The sequence below is a fragment of the Schistocerca piceifrons genome, chromosome 9, assembly GCF_021461385.2.
Source record: "Schistocerca piceifrons isolate TAMUIC-IGC-003096 chromosome 9, iqSchPice1.1, whole genome shotgun sequence".
In the NCBI taxonomy this organism is placed as follows: domain Eukaryota; kingdom Metazoa; phylum Arthropoda; class Insecta; order Orthoptera; family Acrididae; genus Schistocerca; species Schistocerca piceifrons.
The window spans coordinates 18,736,723-18,760,865 of record NC_060146.1 but is presented as its reverse complement, the minus strand read 5'-3'; the positions used below and the strand labels follow the sequence as shown (position 1 = coordinate 18,760,865).

The 24,143-nt window shown below is 41.8% G+C and overlaps 1 protein-coding gene across 1 annotated transcript in view; it reads left to right on the top strand.

Annotated features, from left to right (window-relative positions):
* LOC124717023 (esterase FE4-like) overlaps positions 1–24,143 on the top strand; it is a 115,224-nt gene that overhangs the window by 79,752 nt on the left and 11,329 nt on the right. Inside the window, exons 6-9 of the mRNA XM_047243676.1 lie at positions 946–1,117; positions 12,564–12,736; positions 21,424–21,589; positions 23,520–23,652. Of these exons, the coding sequence (XP_047099632.1) occupies positions 946–1,117; positions 12,564–12,736; positions 21,424–21,589; positions 23,520–23,652 (644 nt within the window). The remainder of the gene's footprint in view (positions 1–945; positions 1,118–12,563; positions 12,737–21,423; positions 21,590–23,519; positions 23,653–24,143) is intronic.

The window sequence follows — 24,143 nt, the reverse complement described above, 5'->3', positions numbered from 1 at the left end:
CGTGAGCAGCTGTGGAAAGTGGTTGAAGGATCGTGAAGTAATGAGTAGGCCGTATGGTACTGGACGACCATGTCTCATCACAAAACATAGAGCCTGTAGGATCCCCCAGTGTGTAGTTCCAGGTAGGCAGCGATCTGCGGCAGATCTGACGACACAGTACAGTGCTGTTGCCGACACAAGGGTTTTGGAGCACACAGTTCAATGGTCACTGTGGAACATGTTGCTCCACATCACACGAACCCTGCGTGTTCCTATATTGGCCCAACGACATCGTCAGTTATGAGTGGAATAGGCATGGTATCCCTGAGTTTTCACCGTGGATCCACAAAAACTGGTCGCCTGTAGAATTAATCACACTCCTTTGTACACCAGGTCGACGGTTGGGTCCTCACACGCCGTCACTCGGGAGAAGGGCTGCACGAAACGCGCACAGCGCCTCAGATGCGGACCAGTGTGGGCAGAATTATGCTATGGGTTGGGCTTCCATGGGATCTGTGGCGGTAATCGATGGTATCACGACAGTGGTGAAGTATGTGAATATCAGTGCGGACCACCTGCACTCTTTCATGGTTGAAGTCTTCTCTGATGGCGACGACATCTTCCAACAGGATAACTGTCCGTGTTTCAAGGTCAGAATCGTGCTGCAGTGGTTTGAGGGGCATTACACTGAACTCACATTGATGTCTTGGCCAGCAAATGTGCCTGATATGCATCCATTTGAACACGTGTCGGGCACTGGCTGCATGCCTCTAAACTACCCTTCCATAATTTGCAGGAATTACTTGACCTGTGCGAAGGCATATGAGGCCACATACTTCTGCAATACTGTAAAGAACTTGTAGAATCCGTGCTAAGCAGAATCTGTTGTACTGTGTTTGAAAAGCGGAACAGCCCGCTATTCAGCAGATGGTCGTAATGTTTCGGCTCACTGGTTCGTGTTCCCAGGACAAGGCCCGCAGCTGGATCTTCCCGTTCGTGGGCACCCTGGAGCCCCCAGACGCCGAGGGCGGAGCCTTCATGACGCGCCACCCCACAGACATCATGCTCAGCGGGGACTTCCAGCCAGTTCCGTTCATCGTCGGCGTCTGCGACTTCGAAGGATCGGTCACCGCCACAGGTGCGTATACACCGAGCAGCGGCGTCTGAGGGTCAATCTCCTGCTGCACCACTGAAGAGTCGATACCGATTTGTTTTATTACGTTAATGATCCGAAGTTACGCATGATCAGACTTTCGGAAAAATATCATCCGCGTAATCCCAAAGAAAGCATAGGCAGGAACGTGAGAGAACTATCGCACAATCAACTTAACATATTTTGCATTCAGCTTCATCTGTTCGACTGTCCGCCATCTTATTTTCGTAAATTGTAAACATTGACAGTCAAAGTTGCATTATGCAACTCTTCACCGAAAAAGAGACCATCTGTGAAACAACACAAGTGCAATAAAGAAATAGGAAACCCACAGCATGTGGTAACAAGGAAAAAAAAGTCCACTGATGATGCTGAAACTTCAACGAAACCTGTCTGGGAAACAGAAGCAAAGATAAAATTGTGTTTTGCTCAAGATGGACCCTTTCCAAAAACAATTCTGTTTGTAAGCAGACATGGACAGAAGAGCTTCAACCTCAAGATGAGCTTTTCACAGTGTGGACTGCAATATACTCTTCGAAATTCGGAAGGTAACACGGGTAAAACATAGGTAGTGAAGTGTTATATAAAGCTTCAAAGGAAACTACAAGGTGGTTGCAAGAGTGACAGGACAAGAAGGGCAGGTAGTGGCTGAGAAGGGAGTGACACAGATTTGTAGCGCATCCAGATGTTGTTCAGTCTGAAAACCAAACACAAAATTGGAAAGGAGATTAAAGCTCTGTGAAAAGAAATCTTGAGTTTCGGTGAGGACGTCTCAACTGTGTCACATAAGCAAAGAATTTGTAAAAGAATTTGTACGGAATGGATAGTGTCTAAAAGAAGTTATATGGTCAAGATGAACAACAAGTAAAGCAAGGGTAATAGGGCTAGTCGAATTGAAGCAGGCAATGCTGAGGAAATGAGATAAGGAAATGAACCACTAAACATAGTTGATGAGTTTTGCTGCTTCTGCATCAAAATAAATGCTGATGACCTAAGCAGAGAGGATATAAAATAGAGATAGAAGATAGCAAGAAAAGCATTTCTCAAAAAGAGAACTTCGTTAACATCAAATTAAAATTTAAATGTTTTCTAAGGATATTTGTCTGGTGTGTAGCCTTAAATAGAAGTGAAACATGTATGATAAACAACTCAGACAAGAAGACAATAGAAGATTTTGAAATGTAGTGCTCCAGAAAAATGTTGAAGAGCAGGTGGTACAACGCATATCAAAGGGGAAGATATTGAATCGTCATGGGGAAAAAAGAAATTTATAGCACAGCTTGGCTAAAAGAAGTGATCGGTTGATAGAACGCACCCTGAGGCAAATCGTAATTTGTTAATGAGGGAAGTGTGAGAGGGAGTGGGGGTAAAAATTGTAGAGGGAGAGTAATAGACGAACAGTGAAATCAGGTTCAAATGGATGTAGGTTGCAGGAGTGATGCGGAGATGAAGAGGCCTAACGTGGAGAGCTGCATCAAACCAGTATTTAGAGTGCGATGATTCTGTGACCAAACATATTGGTAATGGCTGATTAGGAAAAAGGTAGACACACAAGCAGCATTCCAAAAATTTATTTTCTTTTTTTAAAAAAAAAATTCTGCTCGTTCCTTGGAATACATCAACACTTGAGAAATTACCACTCTTCAGGTACCCCTTTACTATCATCAGTTTACTAAAATACAGATTTGGAAGAACTAGAAACTTAGCTAAACTCTAATCCACTGCGTTAAGCAAGTCGATCGTTATAAAGAGCAGTCACGATTTCCATTTTCACAAAATAAGTCAGTCATTCTCAATTGGCAGTCAGGATGCTTATATTTACTATCAAAAACAGTCTTGATCACAATTTATTTCTTACGGTGACCGGTTTTGACCACTGCTGTGGTCATCTTCAAACCTACAAGTCGGATTATTTTTTTTTTTTTTTTTTTTTTTTTTTTTTTTTTTTTTTGTCATCAGTCTACTGACTGGTTTGATGCGGCCCGCCACGAATTCCTTACCTGTGCTAACTTCTTCATCTCAGAGTAGCACTTGCAACCTACGTCCTCAATTATTTGCTTGACGTATTCCAATCTCTGTCTTCCTCTACAGTTTTTGCCCTCTACAGCTCCCTCTAGTACCATGGAAGTCATTCCCTCATGTCTTAGCAGATGTCCTATCATCCTGTCCCTTCTCCTTATCAGTGTTTTCCACATATTCCTTTCCTCTCCGATTCTGCGTAGAGCCTCCTCATTCCTTATCTTATCAGTCCACCAAATTTTCAACATTCGTCTATAGCACCACATCTCAAATGCTTCGATTCTCTTCTGTTCCGGTTTTCCCACAGTCCATGTTTCACTACAATACAAAGCTGTACTCCAGACGTACATCCTCAGAAATTTCTTCCTCAAATTAAGGCCGGTATTTGATATAAGTAGACTTCTCTTTGCCAGAAATGCCCTTTTTGCCATAGCAAGTCTGCTTTTGATGTCCTCTTTGCTCCGTCCGTCATTGGTTATTTTACTGCCTAGGTAGCAGAATTCCTTAACTTCATTGACTTCGTGACCCTCAATCCTGATGTTAAATTTCTCGCTGTTCTCATTTCTACTACTTCTCATTACCTTTGTCTTTCTCCGATTTTCTCTCAAACCATACTGTGTACTCATTAGACTGTTCATTCCGTTCAGAAGATCATTTAATTCTTCTTCACTTTCACTCAGGATAGCAATGTCATCAGCGAATCGTATCATTGATATCCTTTCAACTTGTATTTTAATTCCACTCCTGAACCTTTCTTTTATTTCCATCATTGCTTCCTCGATGTACAGATTGAAGAGTAGAGGCGAAAGGCTACAGCCTTGTCTTACACCCTTCTTAATACGAGCACTTCGTTCTTGATCGTCCACTCTTATTATTCCCTCTTGGTTGTTGTACATATTGTATATGACCCGTCTCTCTCTATAGCTTACCCCTACTTTTTTCAGAATCTCGAAGAGCTTGCACCATTTTATATTGTCGAACGCTTTTTCCAGGTCGACAAATCCTATGAAAGTGTCTTGATTTTTCTTTCCCTTGCTTCCATTATTAGCCATAACGTCAGAATTGCCTCTCTCGTCCCTTTACTTTTCCTAAAGCCAAACTGATCGTCACCTAGCGCATTCTCAATTTTCTTTTCCATTCTTCTGTATATTATTCTTGTAAGCAGCTTCGATGCATGAGCTGTTAAGCTGATTGTGCGATAATTCTCGCACTTGTCAGCTCTTGCCGTCTTCGGAATTGTGTGGATGATGCTTTTCCGAAAGTCAGATGGTATATCGCCAGACTCATATATTCTACACACCAACGTGAATAGTCGTTTTGTTGCCACTTCCCCCAATGATTTTAGAAATTCTGATGGAATGTTATCTATCCCTTCTGCCTTATTTGACCGCAAGTCCTCCAAAGCTCTTTTAAATTCCGATTCTAATACTGGATCCCCTATCTCTTCTAAATCGACTCCTGTTTCTTCTTCTATCACATCAGACAAATCTTCACCCTCATAGAGGCTTTCAATGTATTCTTTCCACCTATCTGCTCTCTCCTCTCTCCTCTGCATTTAACAGTGGAATTCCCGTTGCACTCTTTATGTTACCACCGTTGCTTTTAATGTCACCAAAGGTTGTTTTGACTTTCCTGTATGCTACGTCTGTCCTTCCGACAATCATATCTTTTTCGATGTCTTCACATTTTTCTTGCAGCCATTTCGTCTTAGCTTTCCTGCACTTCCAATTTATTTCATTCCTCAGCGATTTGTATTTCTGTATTCCTGATTTTCCCAGATCATGTTTGTACTTCCTCCTTTCATCAATCAACTGAAGTATTTCTTCTCTTACCCATGGTTTCTTCGCAGCTACCTTCTTTGTACCTATGTTTTCCTTCCCAACTTCTGTGATGGCCCTTTTTAGAGATGTCCATTCCTCTTCAACTGTACTGCCTACTGCGCTATTCCTTATTGCTGTATCTATAGCGTTAGAGAACTTCAAACGTATCTCGTCATTCTTTAGTATTTCCGTATCCCACTTCTTTGCTTATGTCTTGAACTTCAGCCTACTCTTCATCAGTACTATATTGTGATCTGAGTCTATATCTGCTCCTGGGTACGCCTTACAATCCAGTATCTGATTTCGGAATTTCTGTCTGACCATGATGTAATCTAATTGAAATCTTCCCGTATCTCCCGGCCTTTTCCAAGTACACCTCCTCCTCTTTTGATTCTTGAACAGGGTATTCGCTATTACTAGCTGAAACTTGTTACAGAACTCAATTAGTCTTTCTCCTCTTTCATTCCGTGTCCCAAGCCCATATTCTCCTGTAACCTTTTCTTCTACTCCTTCCCCTACAACTGCATTCCAGTCGCCCATGACTATTAGATTTTCGTCCCCCTTTACATACTGCATTACCCTTTCAATATCCTCATACACTTTCTCTATCTGTTCATCTTCAGCTTGCGACGTCGGCATGTATACCTGAACTATCGTTGTCGGTGTTGGTCTGCTGTCGATTCTGATTAGAACAACCCGGTCACTGTTCACAGTAACACACCCTCTGCCCTACCTTCCTATTCATAACGAATCCTACATCCTTTATACCATTTTCTGCTGCTGTTGATATTACCCGATACTCATCTGACCAGAAATCCTTGTCTTCCTTCCACTTCACTTCACTGACCCCTACAATATCTAGATTGAGCCTTTGCATTTTCCTTTTCAGATTTTCTAGTTTCCCTACCACGTTCAAGCTTCTGACATTCCACGCCCCGACTCGTAGAACGTTATCCTTTCGTTGATTATTCAATCTTTTTCTCATGGTAACCTCCCCCTTGGCAGTCCCCTCCCGGAGATCCGAATGGGGGACTATTCCGGAATCTTTTGCCAATGGAGAGATCATCATGACACTTCTTCAATTACTGGCCACATATCTTGTGGATACACGTTACGTGTCTTTAATGCAGTGGTTTCCATTGCCTTCTGCATCCTCATATCGTTGATCATTGCTGATTCTTCTGCCTTTAGGGGCAATTTCCCACCCCTAGGACAAGAGAGTGCCCTGAACCTCTATCCGCTCCTACGCCCTCTTTGACAAGGCCGTTGGCAGAATGAGGCTGACTTCTTATGCCGGAAGTCTTTGGCAGCCAATGCTGATTATTTATCAAAATTTAGGCGGTGGCGGGGATCGAACCCGGGACCAAAGACGTTTTGATTATGAATCAAAGACGCTACCCCTACACCACGGGTCATATACAAAGCTTTAATTAGAGGGCTACATACATTAAAGAAAATACATAAAATTATAAAGCTATAAAACGATGAATCACCAATGGACCTCCTTCTGCTGGAGAATAGTAAGACGTGCACTGATTTCTTCAGTAGTGATTCTCCAGCAGGGAGTAAGGAGGTCCTTACTCAATGGTAATTCATCTTTTATAGCTTTATAACTTTATGTATTTTCTTTAATGTATGTAGCCCTCTAATTAAAGCTTTGTTTACGACTTGTAGGTCTGAAGATGAACACAGTAGTGGTCGAAACCGGCCACCATAATAAATAAATTGTGATCAAGACTGTTTTTGATAGTAAATATTTGTAACACTTTGATCACTGTTCACTCCTACGAGGTTTCAAAAGTAATTAATTTATTACCAAGTCAGGTATTTGGAGACAACAAGAAGTTTAGAGGGTTATGCACTAAAATTATGAAACGTAATGCCAAAATATCATTTAACAAACAATGCCTAATGAATCATATGATTCCTAATAAAGTAAAACTTAGTTTTAATACCAGATCAGATATAGGAAAATCTTTACAACAGAAGAGTAGCATTCTATGGATTAGATCTGAAATTAAAGATGAATATAAAGAAAAAGATGCATTAAATCTTGAAATGTGCAATTTACATCTAAAAATTAGCAATCAATTGTCACAATTAATATTTTCAGTTACTTAACTTTACAGATGGCAAAATTAATGCAGTATGAGAAACTATTCTTAATAAGCATAATAAGAAAATTGCAGCCCTTGTTAGTCACTAAAATGTGTGCTCACAAGATGTTTCAGCAAATGTACATAACTTTTATCTAAGAGTAACCAATCTAACCAAAATTACTTTTACTCCTGCTGAGACAACACTTTTAAACAAAGGCCTAAAATATAATTTAGCTCCATAATTGCGCAATGCAAATATTAAATGTGTGATTGCTAACGTAAAGATTGCTGAAAAACATGCAAAATTTAGTAGTTCTGAAAAAGGTGACATTGCATGTAAAATTAAAAATGTCATTACTAATGAAAAAAGATAAAAATAAACATAATAATGAATGAAAACTTGTAAAACAAATGAACCAGAAGTTAATAACTAATAAAGATATTGCAATCAAGGCAGATAAAGGGAATACCCTTGTCATTGTTAGTGAAGATAATAATGTTTCTAAGACTTTACAATTTTTTAACACCAATGGAATACCTGAAGTTAATAAAGACCCAACTTCAAGATTTCAAACAAAAATTAAAGAGCTGATTGATGATAGTGACTTCTTATTTTAACCTAAAGATCAAATAACACTTAAGGTTATGAACCCCACTTCACCTAATTGAGATCACAAATCAAATTAGACAATCCAAATTTACCAATTCGTCCAATCTTTAATAATATCAGCAGTCCCTTTTCTAACCTGAACAAAAAGCTTAATCAAATCTTAAAATCCATTTACATTTATGAAGAAAATTATAGCCGTAAGAACAGTTTTGAATTAACTAAATTAATTTATGATGTGGATATTCCACAAAACGCAAGGTTCGCATCATTGGACATCACCAATCTTTACACAAATATACCTATTCAAGAGACTCTGTATTATTAAAGATAACTTAACACATCATAAAATCATGAGCCCCAAAGAAATAGTAGTGTTCATTGAACTGTTAAGAATTACTCTAGATTTTAATTATTTTTCATTTAATAGTAAAATATATATTCAGGGAGATGGACTTGCAGTGTGGAATTCCCTGGCTAGCACTATAACAGATATCTTCGTTAATTATGTTGAGATTCAATTTTTCAAAAATAATCCAGAATAACAAATAAAATTATATACTACAAAAGATATGTTGGCAACACATTGCTATTATATAATGGTTCTAAGGAAGAAATTGATGCTTTCACTAACAACTTAAATCATTTACATCCAAAGCTTGTATTTAGAGTAGAACACGAAAGTAACAATAGTATTAATTTCCTGGACCTCACAATTGCAAACAGGAATGGAAAACATAATATTTCTATTTATAGAAAAACCACACCAACCAATGTAATAATAAATGCTACATCATGCCATCCATTAAGATACAAAATGGCATTTTTTAAAACAATGATACATAGGATATTGAACTTACCTCTTCAACCTGATGCAATCCAGAAGGAAATTGATACCTTAAAAGAAATAGCAGTTGCTAACAATTACAATTCCTATCACGTTGATCTGTTATATCAAGAATTACAAGAAACAAATGATGCTGTCATAAATTCCAAGAAGAGATTTACAAAAATGACATACATGGGATCTATTTCAGATAAATGAATTATTTAAGAATACAAGCGTGACAATAGCATTCAACACCAATAATCCATTAGAGATGAAACTGAAACACACAATTGGGGAATCAAATATATACCAAAAGTCAGGCGTTTACAAAATACGATGTATTGACTGTGAGAAACAATATATTGGCGAAACTGGCTTTAACTTTCTAACATGTTTTAAGGAACATACTACTGGTACTGCATGTACCAAATCAATATTTGGTCAACATCTTGATGGATGCAAATATTCTGAGGGTTGCATTTCTAATAATTTGATATTATTACATACTGTGCCAAAAGGATTACTGCTAAGTACTTCAGAAGAAATTGAAATCTATTCACTTCACAAAAGTAATGTGTTATCTGTTTTAAATGAACAACTTGAAATTAAAAACAAACATTTCTTTGACCTTTTCGACGATTTGCTTTGGAATGTTCACTCTTCTGTCCTTCGTTTTTCAAATTATTAAGACCTTTAGGAAATATTTTATCTTTTCTTTGCAATTTTATTTCGCCAAACATTATTTTATGAGTAACTATCTCTTTTTAGAATGTTTTCTTATATGCTTTAAGACTGCGTATTGCTAATTCACATCCCTTTATTTTTGACACTATGGCTCATAGTATTATAATTTTAAATTCCTTCCATTTTCATTATTTTTATTTGTTTATAAGACTGGCATGCAACATAAGACATAGAAATGCTTTTTAAAAATTGTCACGTGATAAAAAAATGGAATCTACGTATGAACTTCATAGACAATATTTCATAATATGCACAACTACTGTGCCCTCTCGTTTTTTTTTTTTGTTTTTTTTTTGTTTTAGTATTGATCTGTAAGAATTATTATGTAATCTGTGTAAACGGAGGTCTCTTATTACACAAGTAAATCGTATCTGTGCAGCATGTACTATACATGTCAATTAACCAATATTGCAGCCTACTCATTGATTATTGTTTCAATAAAGACATGTTGCTGCTCAATAGTACATCGTCTGACGTGACAGTCTTTGCCATTCCACTTTCGCAACAACTTCATTAGAAAGAAGCCTACTGGTACATCATTGCACTGGCGTTTATCATCACCATGGCAACCACTAGTTTGCATATTGACTTTACTACAACTTCAGTGGACAGAAGCCTGCTGCCACATCTTTGGAACGGAGTCCAACTTCACCATGGCAACCAGTGGTTCCAAATGGTTCACTAGCAGGCCTTGAGAGGGCAACCCATGTACTGTCAAAACGAAGTTCATTTACCCTACATGTTTAAATATTTTTAACGCTTTTTAATTGACAATAGTTGTTAAATGCGCTAAGTTTAGTGTGTGTATATTTTCCATTCTTGACAATGTTCTTTTAACTAAGAAATTTTACATAGTTATTCGACCTATAACCCATTGGTTAGTAATGACATCACTCCGTCAGAAGTGGGATGTGCACTGGTTTCTCCAGTAGTGACTCTCCAGCAGAAGGAGGTTCTTATTCATGGGTCATTCATCCTTTTATAGCTTTATAACTTTATGTATTTTCTTTAATGTATGTAGTCCTCTAATTAAAGCTTTATATATGACTTGTAGGTCTGAAGATGTCCACAATAGTGGTCGAAACCGGTCACTGTAATAAATAAATTGAGATCAAGACTGTTTTTGATAGTAAATATTTGTAACACTTTGATCACTGTTCACTCCCACATTCTATTCAAAAGTAATTAAGGACACTTATGCTGAGCAACTATCTTTAAATTAAAATTCTTAATTAACACCACAGATAATTCAAAAAATCACAGTATTTAAAATAATACATAAAGAATTAAAACAAATCAGTCTCTGTCATAGAAGCCTGTTATTGAATATTACTCCGAACTTTGTTCTGGCAGCTGAAGGGGTCGGTATGTATTACTCTCGGTTATCCACCAACGGTCCTATCACACATCCCTCTGGTACTCAAGATATTACCTTTACATCTGTCGATTTACTTCCGTTAAGAGCTTTATATACCCTCCACTGATTGTGCTGCCACCTGTGGTCTGTGAGTGGTTATTGCACGTTGATGTCCAAGTTACGTGGTGGTCACATTAAGTTGACTGGAGCATGTGAAGCCACCAATACTTAAGATACCATGGAAATACGAAGTCACCTTCAGTCCACATAAAATGTGTATCTGTCTGGAGCAAGCAACCCATCACGCGACAGTGGAACACCCTTAACATTCGACGTATGCTCCCTAGGCTCCACGTAATGGAAAACATGTTTAGCATTCCCGCCGTTACGTATGGCTCTCATACCTCCTCCACCCGAAAAGACTAGCACTTCATACCATACAGTCACCTCTGAAACATAGGCGATCCCCGTAAACAACTGTTTGGCTGCCACAGTTGAGCAAACCCTCCATACTCGTCCAACTTCCCAGCTGTAAATCGTTATCAGCACAAAGAATTAGCACTCCGTTCTCTATCCAACACTTCTGAAAGTGCACGACTCATGCACAATTTCACAGCTATCCACTAACACACAGTAGTAACTCACTCCTCTCACCTTAGCAGAGAGGAGCCTACTTCCGTCCCATGATTAGGGCAGATTAATACAAGTTCCTTAGGCAATCAATACGACACTTTATAATGATATAGAATGTGTCAGTTTAACAAAAGGTCTCTTTACAATAACTTAATTCAAATTTTTAATAAATGTGAAATTTTTAATTTATACCGAAAAATTCATCTACTGAGTAGGAGTTGTCACTCAGAAATTCTTTTGATTTGTTGTAAATGCTGGTTGGCTATCTATCAGACTTTTTATTCTGTTTGGTAAGACTTCTATGGCAGCATAATTTACCCCATTCTATGCCTAGTTAGATTCAACCCAGAACAGTGAAGATAGCCTTTCTCCTAATGTTGTCGCTCTGCACATTGTTATTGCTTTTGAATTGGAAAGGTGAATTAACAAAAAATTTTATATATATAAAAGCTACTGTGCATATCTCTAGTTCCTTAAATTTCTGCAAAATGATCTCGGGTGGGCTCCTGCCATTATTCTGTTTACAGGATCATATGAAATGAATACTTTTGATCTCAAAGATGAAATGAAATGACCATGTGGCACTGACGGCCGAGAGTCCCCACCTGAGGATGTTGGGCTGCCGACTTGCAATCCTTTTCAGTTGATGCAACGTTGGGCGACTTGGTGGTGGTGAAATGATGATGAGAACAACACGACACCCAGTCTCTGAGCAGAGAAAATATCCGACCCCGCAGGAATCAAACTCGGACCCACTGCATAGCAGTTAGACACTCTGTCTGCTCAGCTACAGAGGCGAACCCTTAATAATGAAAGCACTGAATCAAAAATAGGCATAGTAAGCTCATTTATTGACGTGTTTATTGCCTAAATTTGCAATAACCCTAATAGCATAAGCAGCATAACTAAAACGTTTCAGAAGGTTGTCAATCGGTTTCTTCAACTTCAAACTCTCCTCAAAGCACACACTCAAAAATTTTATTCTTTCTTAGCTACAGACATCTGTTCAAAGCATATATTTATTAATGATGTTACTCCATTTACTGTACAGAACTGTATACACTGTGTTATCAAACTTTAGTTAGAGTCCATTTACAGAGAACCTCTTAACAATTTTCTGAAACCATTATTTGCGATTTTTTCAGCCAATTCTTGTTTCTTGGGTGTGATGTCATACTTGTATCATCAGCAAAACTAGATTTGCATCTTCATGAAAACAGAGTTGCAAGTCATTGATACACACTAAGAACAATAAGGGACTCAGGATTGAACCCTGTGGGACCCCATTCTTGAAGCCTGTTGAATGTTTCGTTTCCTCGGCAGTGGCGATGCTGGAGAGGGAGATGGTGTCCAGAGTGGCGCGCTGCCCCCGCCTGCTCCTGCCCGGCGACCTGCGCTGCAGTGAAGCCGAAAAGGATACCGTGGCCGAGGACGTCCGCCGCTTCTACTTCGGCGACCGCCAGATCGGGCCCGAGACCGAGAAACAGTTTTACGACGTGAGTCCCCACGCCATTTCTCACTCACTCACTTGCCTACTTGGCTTGTGCGATGCCCACATTCTGTCTCTTTGTGTATCTGCAATAAAAGCTTTATTAGAATCAATTTTTTCTTAACATACAAGGTTATTATAAATGATTGGAGCGATTTAACAGATTTTTTGCAGTTCTATTATTTGACACATTGTCACAGGGCTTTGCACACACATAACAACTGAAAAAGTTTTTTTTTGCATATTACAAGTTCTCCATATGATGCCTCCTATTAACTCTTCAGGTATCAAGTCGATAACCAGGCCAGCCGTTGTGGCCGAGGGGTTCTAGGCGCTTCAGTCTGGAACCGCGCGACCGCTACGGTCGCAGATTCGAATCGTGCATCGGGCATGGATGTGTGTGATGTCCTTGGGTTAGTTAGGTTTAAGTAGTTCTAAGTTCTAGGACACTGATGACCTCAGATGTTCCCGTAGTGCTCAGAGCCATTTGAACAATTTGTTAAGTCCCATAGCGCTCAGAGCCATTTGAGGGAACACGAAACTATAAGTTTTACTGTAATGGCAGACATCCAAATGCTAGAACCATAACGAACGCCTTCCCTTTGCCAAATATTAGAAATAATCGTCTGCGGGAGTAATGTGGAACAGCATATGCAGCGAACTTAATTATGTGTACATGGAAGTCTAATTTTGTGGTAGAAGAGATCATATCGTACGTAAAGATGGGGTTAACACAGACCCAAAATTAATTATATCGGCTCGTGAAAATCCTGCACCAGAATCTCCAAATGGGGTTGCAATCGTTCTTGGGACTCGCAAACTACACTACTGGTCATTAAAATTGCAACACCAAGAAGAAATGCAGATGATAAACAGGTATTCATTGGACAAATATATTATACTAGAACTGACCCATGATTACATTTTCACACATTTTGGGTGCATAGACCTTGAAAAATCAGAACAACCACCTCTGGCCGTAATAACGGCCTTGATACGCCTCGGCATTGAGCCAAACAGAGCTTGGATGGAGTGTACAGGTACAGATGCCCATGCAGCTTCAACACGATACCACAGTTCATCAAGAGTAGTCACTGTCGTATTGTGACGAGCCAGTTGCTCGGCCACCATTGACCAGACGTTTTCAATTGGTGAGAGATCTGGAGAAGGTGCTGGCCAGGGCAGCCGTCGAACATTTTCTGTATCCAGAAAGGCCCTTACAGGTCCTGCAACGTGCGATCGTGCATTATCCTGCTGAAATGTAGGGTTTCGGAGTGATCGAATGAAGGGTAGAGCTACGGGTCATAACACATCTGAAATGTAACGTCCACTGTTAAAAGTGCCGTCAATGCGAACAAGAGGTGACCGAGACGTGTAACCAATGGCACCCCATACCATCACGCCGTGTGATACGCCAGTATGGCGATGACGAATACACGTTTCCAATGTGCGTTCAGCACGATGTCGCCAAACACGGATGCGACTATCATGATGCTGTAAACAGAACCTGGATTCATCAGAAAAAATGACGTATTGCCATTCGTGCACCTAGGTTTGCCGCTGAGTACACCATCGCAGGCGCTCCTGTCTGTGATGCAGCTCAAGGGTAACCGCAGCCATGGCCTCCGAGCTGATAGTCCATGCTGCTGCAAACGTCGTCGAACTGTTCGTGCAGATGGTTGTTGTCTTGCAAACGTCCCCATCTGTTGACTCAGTGATCGAGACGTGGCTGCACGATCCGTTACAGCCATGCGGATAAGATGCCTGTCATGTCGACTGCTAGTGATACGAGACTGTTGGGATCCAGCACGGCGTTCTGTGTTACCCTCCTGAACCCACCGATTCCATACTCTGCTAACAGTCATTGGATTTCGACCAACGCGAGCAGCAATGTCGCGATACGATAAACCGCAATCGCGATAGGCTACAATCCGACCTTTATCAAAGTCGGAAACGTGATTGTACGCATTTCTCCTCCTTACACGAGGCATCACAACAACGTTTCACCAGGCAACGCCGGTCAACTACTGTTTGAGTACGAGAAATCGGTTGGAAGCTTTTCTCATGTTAGCATGTTGTAGGTGTCGCCACTGGTGCCATCCTTGTGTGAATGCTGTGGAAAGCTAATCATTTGCATATCACAGCATCTTCTTCCTGTCGGTTAAATTTCGCGTCTGTATCTCGTCATCTTCGTGGTGTAGCAATTTTAATGGCCAGTAGTGTATATCAACAAAAGACAATTGCAGTACTCTCATGTGCCGAAAACTAACAAAAAAATATCCACCAATATATGGACAGGGGCATGAATAAATAAGTTAAAGTGAAATGCATTTTGGAGACGAACCGAGCAGGAGGTTAATGGCATCAGAAAACCCCACTTAAGAAGAGAATAGCGAGCTTAAGCACAGAAAGGGATAAGGCCAGACCAATAGATTTTTTGTTGAACGTAAAAACAGCCGGGACCGAGCGTAAGAGACGGCGATTGGCTGGAGCCATACTGGGCGATGCAGACGTGACACGGTGGGGAGATCCCCATTGTATAAAAGCATTTTGAGAAATAAATTTCTAGATATCTCTCTCGCCTCGCGGCGGGCCGCGCAAGAGTGTGGAAAATATCGAGGGCATGGAGAGCATTGCTTTCTGCGAAGTGTGAACGATACGCTTCACGTATCACGGCGACAGACAGCAAAGAGGTAGTTAATTATTCCTGCGGGAATTTTTGCCGGCAAAGAAATTGTGCACGTCGCTCCAACCCTTAGCGAGAGTGCAATAGCCATTATTTCGACTAGGGGAAAATTAACGTTCTCCAGAATGGAGGAAAGTCGAGACTGAATGACTTCAGCAGAGTAGGGAATCAGCGTTTCCGATCCAGCGCGGAGACAGCTGCTCGGTAGAGCACCGTCGCGCATCAGGCCGCGGTAAATGTTGAGTCGAGGTTATGCTCACTCCAACTTGAGTATGCTTTGACCACTGAATATCAAAAGCTACGATACCAACCTACCCTGTTAAGTCCCATAGTGCTCAGAGCCATTTGAACTAACCTACCCTCATATTGTATGGAGTGTAGCCATGTATGCAAGTGAAACGTGGACGATAAATAGCTTAGACAAGAAGAGAATAGAAGCTTTCGAAATGTGGTGCTACAGAAGAATGCTGAAGATTAGATGGGTAGATCACATAACTAATGGGGAGGTATTGAACAGAATTGGGGAGAAGAGGAGCTTGTGGCACAACTTGACTAGAAGAAGGGATCGGTTGGTAGGACATGTTCTGAGACATCGAGGGATCACCAATTTAGTATTGTAGGGCAGCGTGGAGGGTAGAAGTCGTAGACGGAGACCAAGAGATGAATACAATAAGCAGATTCAGAAGAATGTAGGTTGCAGTAGGTACTGGGAGATGAAGAAGCTTGCACAGGATAGAGTACCACGGAGAGCTGCATCAAACCAGCCTCAGGACTGAAGACCACAACAACAAAAACAACAACAACAACCCTCATATTGAGTACATGACTTTTTTCATTGGTTCAAAAAGTAAATTTATTCTCCGCCAACTCAGTGCATTGACCACCTACGAAATCGTAGATGTACATGAGCCAATGAAGATTTTAATCATTCTTTCCTGTCATAAAAAATTTTTCATGTGTAGAGATAACGATTTTAATAATCGTAATTCAACATGTGCAAGAGTTAAATGTTTTGTTAGTGTGTTGAAAGTAATTGAACATGATTACTGTGTATTGCTTTACACCTGAAAGCACAGTTGATGAATTAAATGTAGAAAAAAAGAGAATAGCTGTTTTGTATTTCTAGAATAGATCCCAAACTTTCACTTTTATTAATTCATGCATTCTAGTTACGTAACAGCACCATTTCTAATGAATTTTGTTATGATCTGCACCTGATATTAGCTGCCATACAGGGCAATATTTATATATTAAATAACTAAAAACCCTCCTCGATTGCGGAAAAAGCACCTAGTGTTAACCAAGGTTTCGGCATAGATAACTACACTTTCTTCAGAACAACAACAAAACCCACAAGTGCCTAAGAAGACCTTTGTTAATGATTAAAAGAACACCATAGCTATACATTTATAAACGAAAAAAAAGGAAAACACAAACAGTACATATGTACAAAGTCAAAACCACTACTTAACTTGATGGTGTACGCTCCACGTTACGTAGTGGTTTTGACTTTGTACATATGTACTGTTTGTTTTTTCCTTTTTTTTTTGTTTATAAATGTATAGCTATGGTATTCTTTTAATCATTGACAATGGTCTTCTTAGGCACTTGTGGGTTTCATTGTTGTTCTGAAGAAGGTGTAGTTATCTGCGCCGAAAACTAGGTTAACACTAGGTGGTTTTTTCGCAATCAAGGCGGGTTTTTAGTTTTTTAATATATTAACCAACGATTGCTGACGCGCTGCGATGTTGAAGGTTCTTCAATATTTGTATATTCCGGAAAACGATTGACTCGGTGCCCCACTGCAGACCCCTAACTAAGGTACGAGCATATGGGATTGGTTCCCATGTATGTGAGTGGCTCGAAGACTTCTTAAGTAATAGAACCCAGTACGTTGTCCTCGATGGTGAGTGTTCATCGGAGGTGGGGGTATCATCTGGAGTGCCCCAGGGAAGTGTGGTAGGTCCGCTGTTGTTTTCTATCTACATAAATGATCTTTTGGATAGGGTGGATAGCAATGTGCGACTGTTTGCTGATCATGCTGTGGTGTACGGGAAGGTGTCAAAATGGCTCTGAGGACTATGGGACTTAACATCTTAGGTCATCAGTCCCCTAGAACGTAGAACTACTTAAACCCATCCAACCTAAGGACATGACACACATCAATGCCCGAGGCTGGATTCGTACCTGCGACCGTAGTGGTCGTGCGGCTCCAGACTGAAGCGGCTAGAATCGCTCGGCCACACCGGCCGGCGGGAAGGTGTCGTCGTTGAGTGACTGTAGGAGGATATAAGATGACTTGGACAGGATTTGTGATTGGTGTAAAGAATGGCAGCAAACTCTAAAATAGATAAATGTAAATTAATGCCGGCCGAAGTGGCCATGCGGTTCTAGGCGCTGCAGTCTGGAACCACGAGACCGCTACGGTCGCAGGTTCGAATCCTGCCTCGGGCATTGATGTGTGTGATGTCCTTAGGTTAGTTACGTTTAACTAGTACTAAGTTCTAGGGGACTAATGACCTCAGAAGTTGAGTCCCATAGTGCTCAGAGCCATTTGAACCATTTTCTTCTGTAAATTAATGCAGACGAATAGGAAAAAGAATCCTGTAATGTTTGAATACTCCATTAGTAGTGTAGCGCTTGACACAGTCATGTCGATTAAATATTTGGGCGTAACATTGCAGAGCGATACGACGTGGGACAATCATGTAATGGCCGTTGTGGGGAAGGCAGAAAGTCGTCTTCGGTTCATTGGTAGAACTTTGGGAAGATGTGGTGATCTGTAAAGGAGACCGGTTATAAAACACTAATACGACCTATTCTTGAGTACTGCTCGAGCGTTTGGGATCCCTAGCAGGTCGGATTGAGGGAGGACATAGAAGCAATTCAGAGCCGGGCTGCTAGATTTGTTAGTGGTAGGTTTGATCATCACGCGAGTGTTACGGAAATGCTTCAGGAACTCGGTTGGGAGTCTCTGAAGGAAAGGAGGCGTTCTTTTTTCCCTTGTTCTGTTCGCGAGTGGAACAGGGAGAGAAGATGCTAGTTGTGGTACGAGGTACCCTCCGCCATGCACCGTATGGTGGATTGCGGAGTATGTATGTAGGTGAAGATGTAGACGTAGATATATAATGTCTGTTTAACACCCTGGGATTGAGAAGACAGTTCAGATGATTTGTCCATTTGCGCACTAAGTGGTGAGCTAAGTTTGCACACATTGTTACACTCTGTGCGCAGTGCGGACAATCTCACAAAGTGACAGGATTAAGGAAACAATTTGTAAAATAATTCTTCAGAGGCGAAACAGGGTCAGAAGGGCCAGTCGCCAGGAAGTGTAGCGCAAAGGATAATCTAGTTTGGTCGACGCAAGGAACCGTGTCTTAATAAAAAGGAGGTAAATGTAGCATATTGACTGTATTCAGTCAAAAAATACGCCAGAGCAGTAGTGAGTCGCAACAGAGCCAGTCACAGACAGTCGAGACTGTTACGCATTACGAAGCAAAACACGGCAGACCGACTGTGCCAGCTCGGTGCGGTGAGGCAACAGCCGACATTGCAGTTCGCTAGCTGAAGAAGGGGAGCCTTTTACTCACCTGCCACTACAGAAGTGTTTGTAATACGTGCCTGGAGCCCTAAACCAACATAGTCTGCAGTGTATAAGTATTCGGCCTTTCGTGTGCTAAATCACTCTCACCTCAGTATCACAGCCTACACCACAAGCCTGTGGGACCCGCAGCGACATCTCAGAATGCAGTACGGGGTCTGCTGCTCAACCGGAAGACAGAGCAGCCTGCTCCGACTCACAGGGCAGCCGCTGACTGGCTGGAGGAAGTTCACGGCCATTGTCAGCTCTCCACCGCACTGTCGTCACGGTCGCAGCCGGAGACGTCGCCGACACCAGAATTCGAGTGATGCCTCCCTCGGCCCCCTCTTTGTGTGTCAGCAATGCCGACTGTCTGTTGTTTCGCATGAGAGGCAACTGGATGCCTCCACCAAGCTGGTTCAAATGGTTCAAATGGTTCTGAGCACTATGGGAGTTAACATCTGAGGTCATCAGTCCCCTAGAACTTAGAACTAATTAAACCTAACTAACCTAAGGACAGGATTCGAACCTGGGACCGTAGCGGTCGCGCGGTTCCAGACTGAAGCGCCTAGAACCGCTCGGCCACACCGGCCGGCTTCCACCAAGCTGTTCCTGATGTACTGGTCCCGGGGGCCAGAATAAAGAAATTAATTGAACAACTCGACTGTTCTCCTGAAGGCTCATTTCACTCTCCATGAGCAACAGACTAAAGGTCATTCAACAACACTGGATCCTTTGATAGCTTTCGGTTCCAATTGCATATGTTTTGTAATTTTCTTGCTTATAACCAGATGGAGCTGTATAAAAACTGTGCATAACACGAAAAAAATTGAGGTCGTATGCAGATTTAGTGCCTCAAAAACAAGGAGATTCAATTATTACCAAGAAAATAGTACACTACTGGCCATTAAAATTGCTGCACCACGAAGATGACGTGTACAGGCGCGAAATTTAACCGTCAGGAAAAAGATGCTGTGAAATGCAAATGTTTAGCTTTTCAGAGCATTCACACAAGGTTGGCGCCGGTGGTGACACCTACAACGTGCTGACATGAGGGAAGTTTCCAATCGATTTCTCACACACAAACAGCAGTTGACCGGCGTTGCCTGGTGAAACGTTGTTGTGATGCCTCGTGTGAGGAGGAGAAATGCATACCATCACGTTTCCGATTTTGATAAAGGTCGGAGTGTAGCCTATCGCGATTGCGGTTTGTCGTATCGCGACATTGCTGCTCGCATTGGTCGAGATCCAATGACTGTTAGCAGAATATGGAATCTGTGGGTTCAGGAGGGTAATACGGAACGCCGTGCTGGATCCCAACGGCCTCGTATCACTAGCAGTAGAGATGACAGGCATCTCATCCGCATGGCTGTAACGGATCGTGCAGCCACGTCTCGATCCCTGAGTCAACAGATGGGGACGTTTGCAAGACAACAACCATCTACACTAACAGTTCGACGATGTTTGCAGCAGCTCGGAGACCATGGCTGCGGTTACCATTGTCGCTGCATCACAGGCAGGAGCGCCTGCGATGGTTCTGTTTACAGCATCGTGATGGTCGCATCCGTGTTTGGTGACATTGCGGTGGACGCACATTGGAAGCGTGCATTCGTCATCGCCATACTGGCGTATCACCCGGCGTGATGGTATGGGGTGCCATTGGTTACACGTCTCGGTCATCTCTTGTTCGCATTGACGGCACTTTGAACAGTGGGCGTTACATTTCAGATGTGTTACGATCCCTGCGAAATCCTACATTTCAGCAGGATAATGCACGACCGCATGTTGCAGGTCATGTAAGGGCCTTTCTGGATACAGAAAATGTTTTACTGCTGCCCTGGCCAGCACATTCTCCAGATCTATCACCAATTGAAAACGTCTGGTCAATGGTGGCCGAGCAACTGGCTCGTCACAATACGCCACTCACTACTCTTGATGAACTGTGGTATCGTATAGAAGCTGCATGGGCAGCTGTACCTGTACACGCCATGCAAGCTCTGTTTGACACAATGCCCAGGCGTACCAAGGCCGTTATTACGGCCAGAGGTGGTTGTTCTGGGTACTGATTTCTCAGGATCTATGCACCCAAATTGGGTGAAAATGTAATGACATGTCAGTTCTAGTGTAATATATTTGTCCAATGAATACCCGTTTATCATCTGCATTTCTTATTAGTGTAGCAGTTTTAATGGCCAGCAATGTAGTTCAAAAAAATTTTGTCATTGTAAACTATTATTTTTGTCATATTCACTCTAGATCTGTGAATCGAATTGTTAGAACCTTGCTTGTAATCCACAAGCCTCATACCTAAGTGTAGTGTGACTCAGTACCAACTGAATTGCTTCATTCAGTCACGCAGTGACAACTATGTTCCAAGTTTCTCCAGCAGAAGCGAACGCTGACATGGGGTTCTCTCTGGTTGCCGCAGCTGTATGGAGATACGATGTTCGCCTGTGCTGCAGTCAGGGCGGCCAAAGTGCACAGTGCCAAGTCTTCTCAGCCAGTCTACTTCTACATCTTCGACATCCAGCGAGAGCTTGTTCCACAAGGACCTCTTATGGCCCAGTTGGCGCAGTCCATGGATAAACTCAAAGGTACTGTATTCTGTCGCCGTGCGGGGTAGCTGCGCGGTCTTGGTTGTTTTGTCACGGTTCGCGTGGCACCCCCCCGTCGAAGGTTCGAGTCCTCCCTCGAGCATGAGTGTATGTGTTGTCCTTAGCGAAAGATAGTTTAAGTTACATTAATTACTGTGTAAGCCTAGGGACCGATGACCTCAACAGTTTGGTCCCATAGTACTTACCACAAATTCCCAGTTTGTATTTTGTCTCATAACAAAGATTTATGAAGATAGACAAATAATAGTATGGCGAGTGGAAGATGAGAAATAAAGTTAGGCATATAGAGATATAAAGATGAGCAAATACAGGTATGGTGTTAGATACAGAGATAGTCTTAGACGCACAGAGGTAAACACAGATGAAGATTTAGCCACCTAGAGGTTGAATTTAACCACATGAAGTGTCACAGTGGTAGATTTAGTACAACAGAGGAAAGTAAAGAGCTACCGGCGTAGATATACAGATAGAGAAGCAGAGAGAAATGTGGACATACAGAAATTGAAACAAATTGAAACAGATAGACAGTCTTACTGTCTTTGCTACTGAATAGTATGTAAATTAGGGCTAAATGACTAACAGCCACATTACAAGTAAAAGGTTCAATACCCTCTCGTTTCAAAGCTTTAAGATTTTTGTGTAGTGGTGCTTTCTTTTCAATATTTTCGTTTTGAACGTTTGTCTTCATGTACCATGTCATATAAATGTCGTATTTTCGCATTAGACAGAGTTCCAGGATTACGTATTTCACAAATTTTTAAGTAATCAGCTTTGGGCTATGTTGTACCGATACTGCTAAAAGTGGTTATAATTTTAATGCCGCTTTCTCAGTTCCTCTGCAGGTGTTATGTAATGTGCGTCATATGCACAACGTACACTGTGTGATCAAAAGTATCCGGACACCCCTAAAAACATACGTTTTTCATATTAGGTGCAATGTCCTGCAAGCTACTTCCAGGTACTCCATATCAACGATTTCAGTAGACATCGTGAGAGAGCAGAATGGGGCGCTCCGCGGAACTGACGGACTTTGAACGTGGTCAGGTGATTGGGTGTCACTTGTGTCATACGTCTGTAAGAGAGATTTCCACACTCCTAAACTTCTCTAGGTCCACTGTTACCGCTGTGATAGTGAAGTGGAAACGTCAAGAGAGACGTACAGCACAAAAGCGTACAGGCCGACCTCGTCTGTTGACTGACAGAGACGGCTGACAGGTGAAGAGGGTCGTAATGTGTAATAGGCAGACATCAGTTCAGACCATCACACAGGAATTGCAATCTGCATCAGGATGCACTGCATGTATACAACGAAGGCTTTCACGACCGGATAGTACTGTTGTTGATAATTCTTCCGGGTTATATGGCCGTGGTCCATGGAATTCTTCTGTTCCGAACGTTTCGTCCAATACTACGTTGGAGATCCTCAGAGGTATGGCTGGTCCTGCTGAGTCCTGCCGACTGACGTGTCGGGCGTCGGAGAGCGGCCTAAATACCGCGGAAAGTGGGCGTGGTCTAGCTTGCACATAGTAGCAGAGAGAAAACTAGTCAAAGATAAAATATAACTATCGATAATAGTCCGTCATAGATAAAAATCACTTATCGATTCTGTATCGCCACTGTCCATATTTCAAGGCCTCTTCTTTTCTATTAAAATTATCTTCATGTTCATAAATTTCAATAACCTCCCTATACAGTCGTGGATAATAGTTCTGTTCGATCATTGTATAATCATACAGTAACGGAGACTCCCACCTTTGGTGAACAGTGCGTTCCATTTGCGTATTTGAGTGTCAACTGCCAACCTCCACAACAAGCGATAGTTGGCCGTTTGACCGAGATTTATGTTTTCATTGGTCCCTTGGCTATTTATTTTTAGGGTGACCACCAAGTAGGTCTTATTTCGTTGCAGGAACCGGTCATGGAGCAGATATGGCGTTCTTGTTCCGCAACATCATGTTTGGAGAACCGCCAGAGAAGGATTCCGAGGACGGGAAAATTGCCATGAAGATGACTCGCCTGTGGACCAACTTCGCCAAGACTGGGTGAGTTTGCGGAAATGCAGTATCTACTTCTACCTCTACATCTGTATCTGAAAACCAGGCAGCATGTTTCCAGTCATCACAGTTCAATGTCGGAGTTGACGGACCCGGGCGAGGCGTAAAGTTTTGTGTCGTGCAGTCATCTCGGGGAGACGAGTGGGCCTTCGACATAGCAGAGAGCACTTCCCGTTGTACTACACTACTGGCCATTAAAATTGCTACACCACGAAGATGACGAGATACAGACGCGAAATTTAAGCGACAGGAAGAAGATGCTGTGATATGCAAATGATAAGCTTTTCAGAGCATTCACACAAGGTTGGCGCTGGTGGCGACACCTACAACGTGCTGACATGAGGAAAGTTTCCAACCGATTACTCGTACACAAACAACAGTTGACAGGCGTTGTCTGGTGAAACGTTGTTGTGATGCCTCGTGTAAGGAGGAGAAATGCGTACCATCACATTTCCGACTTTGATAAAGGTCGGATTGCA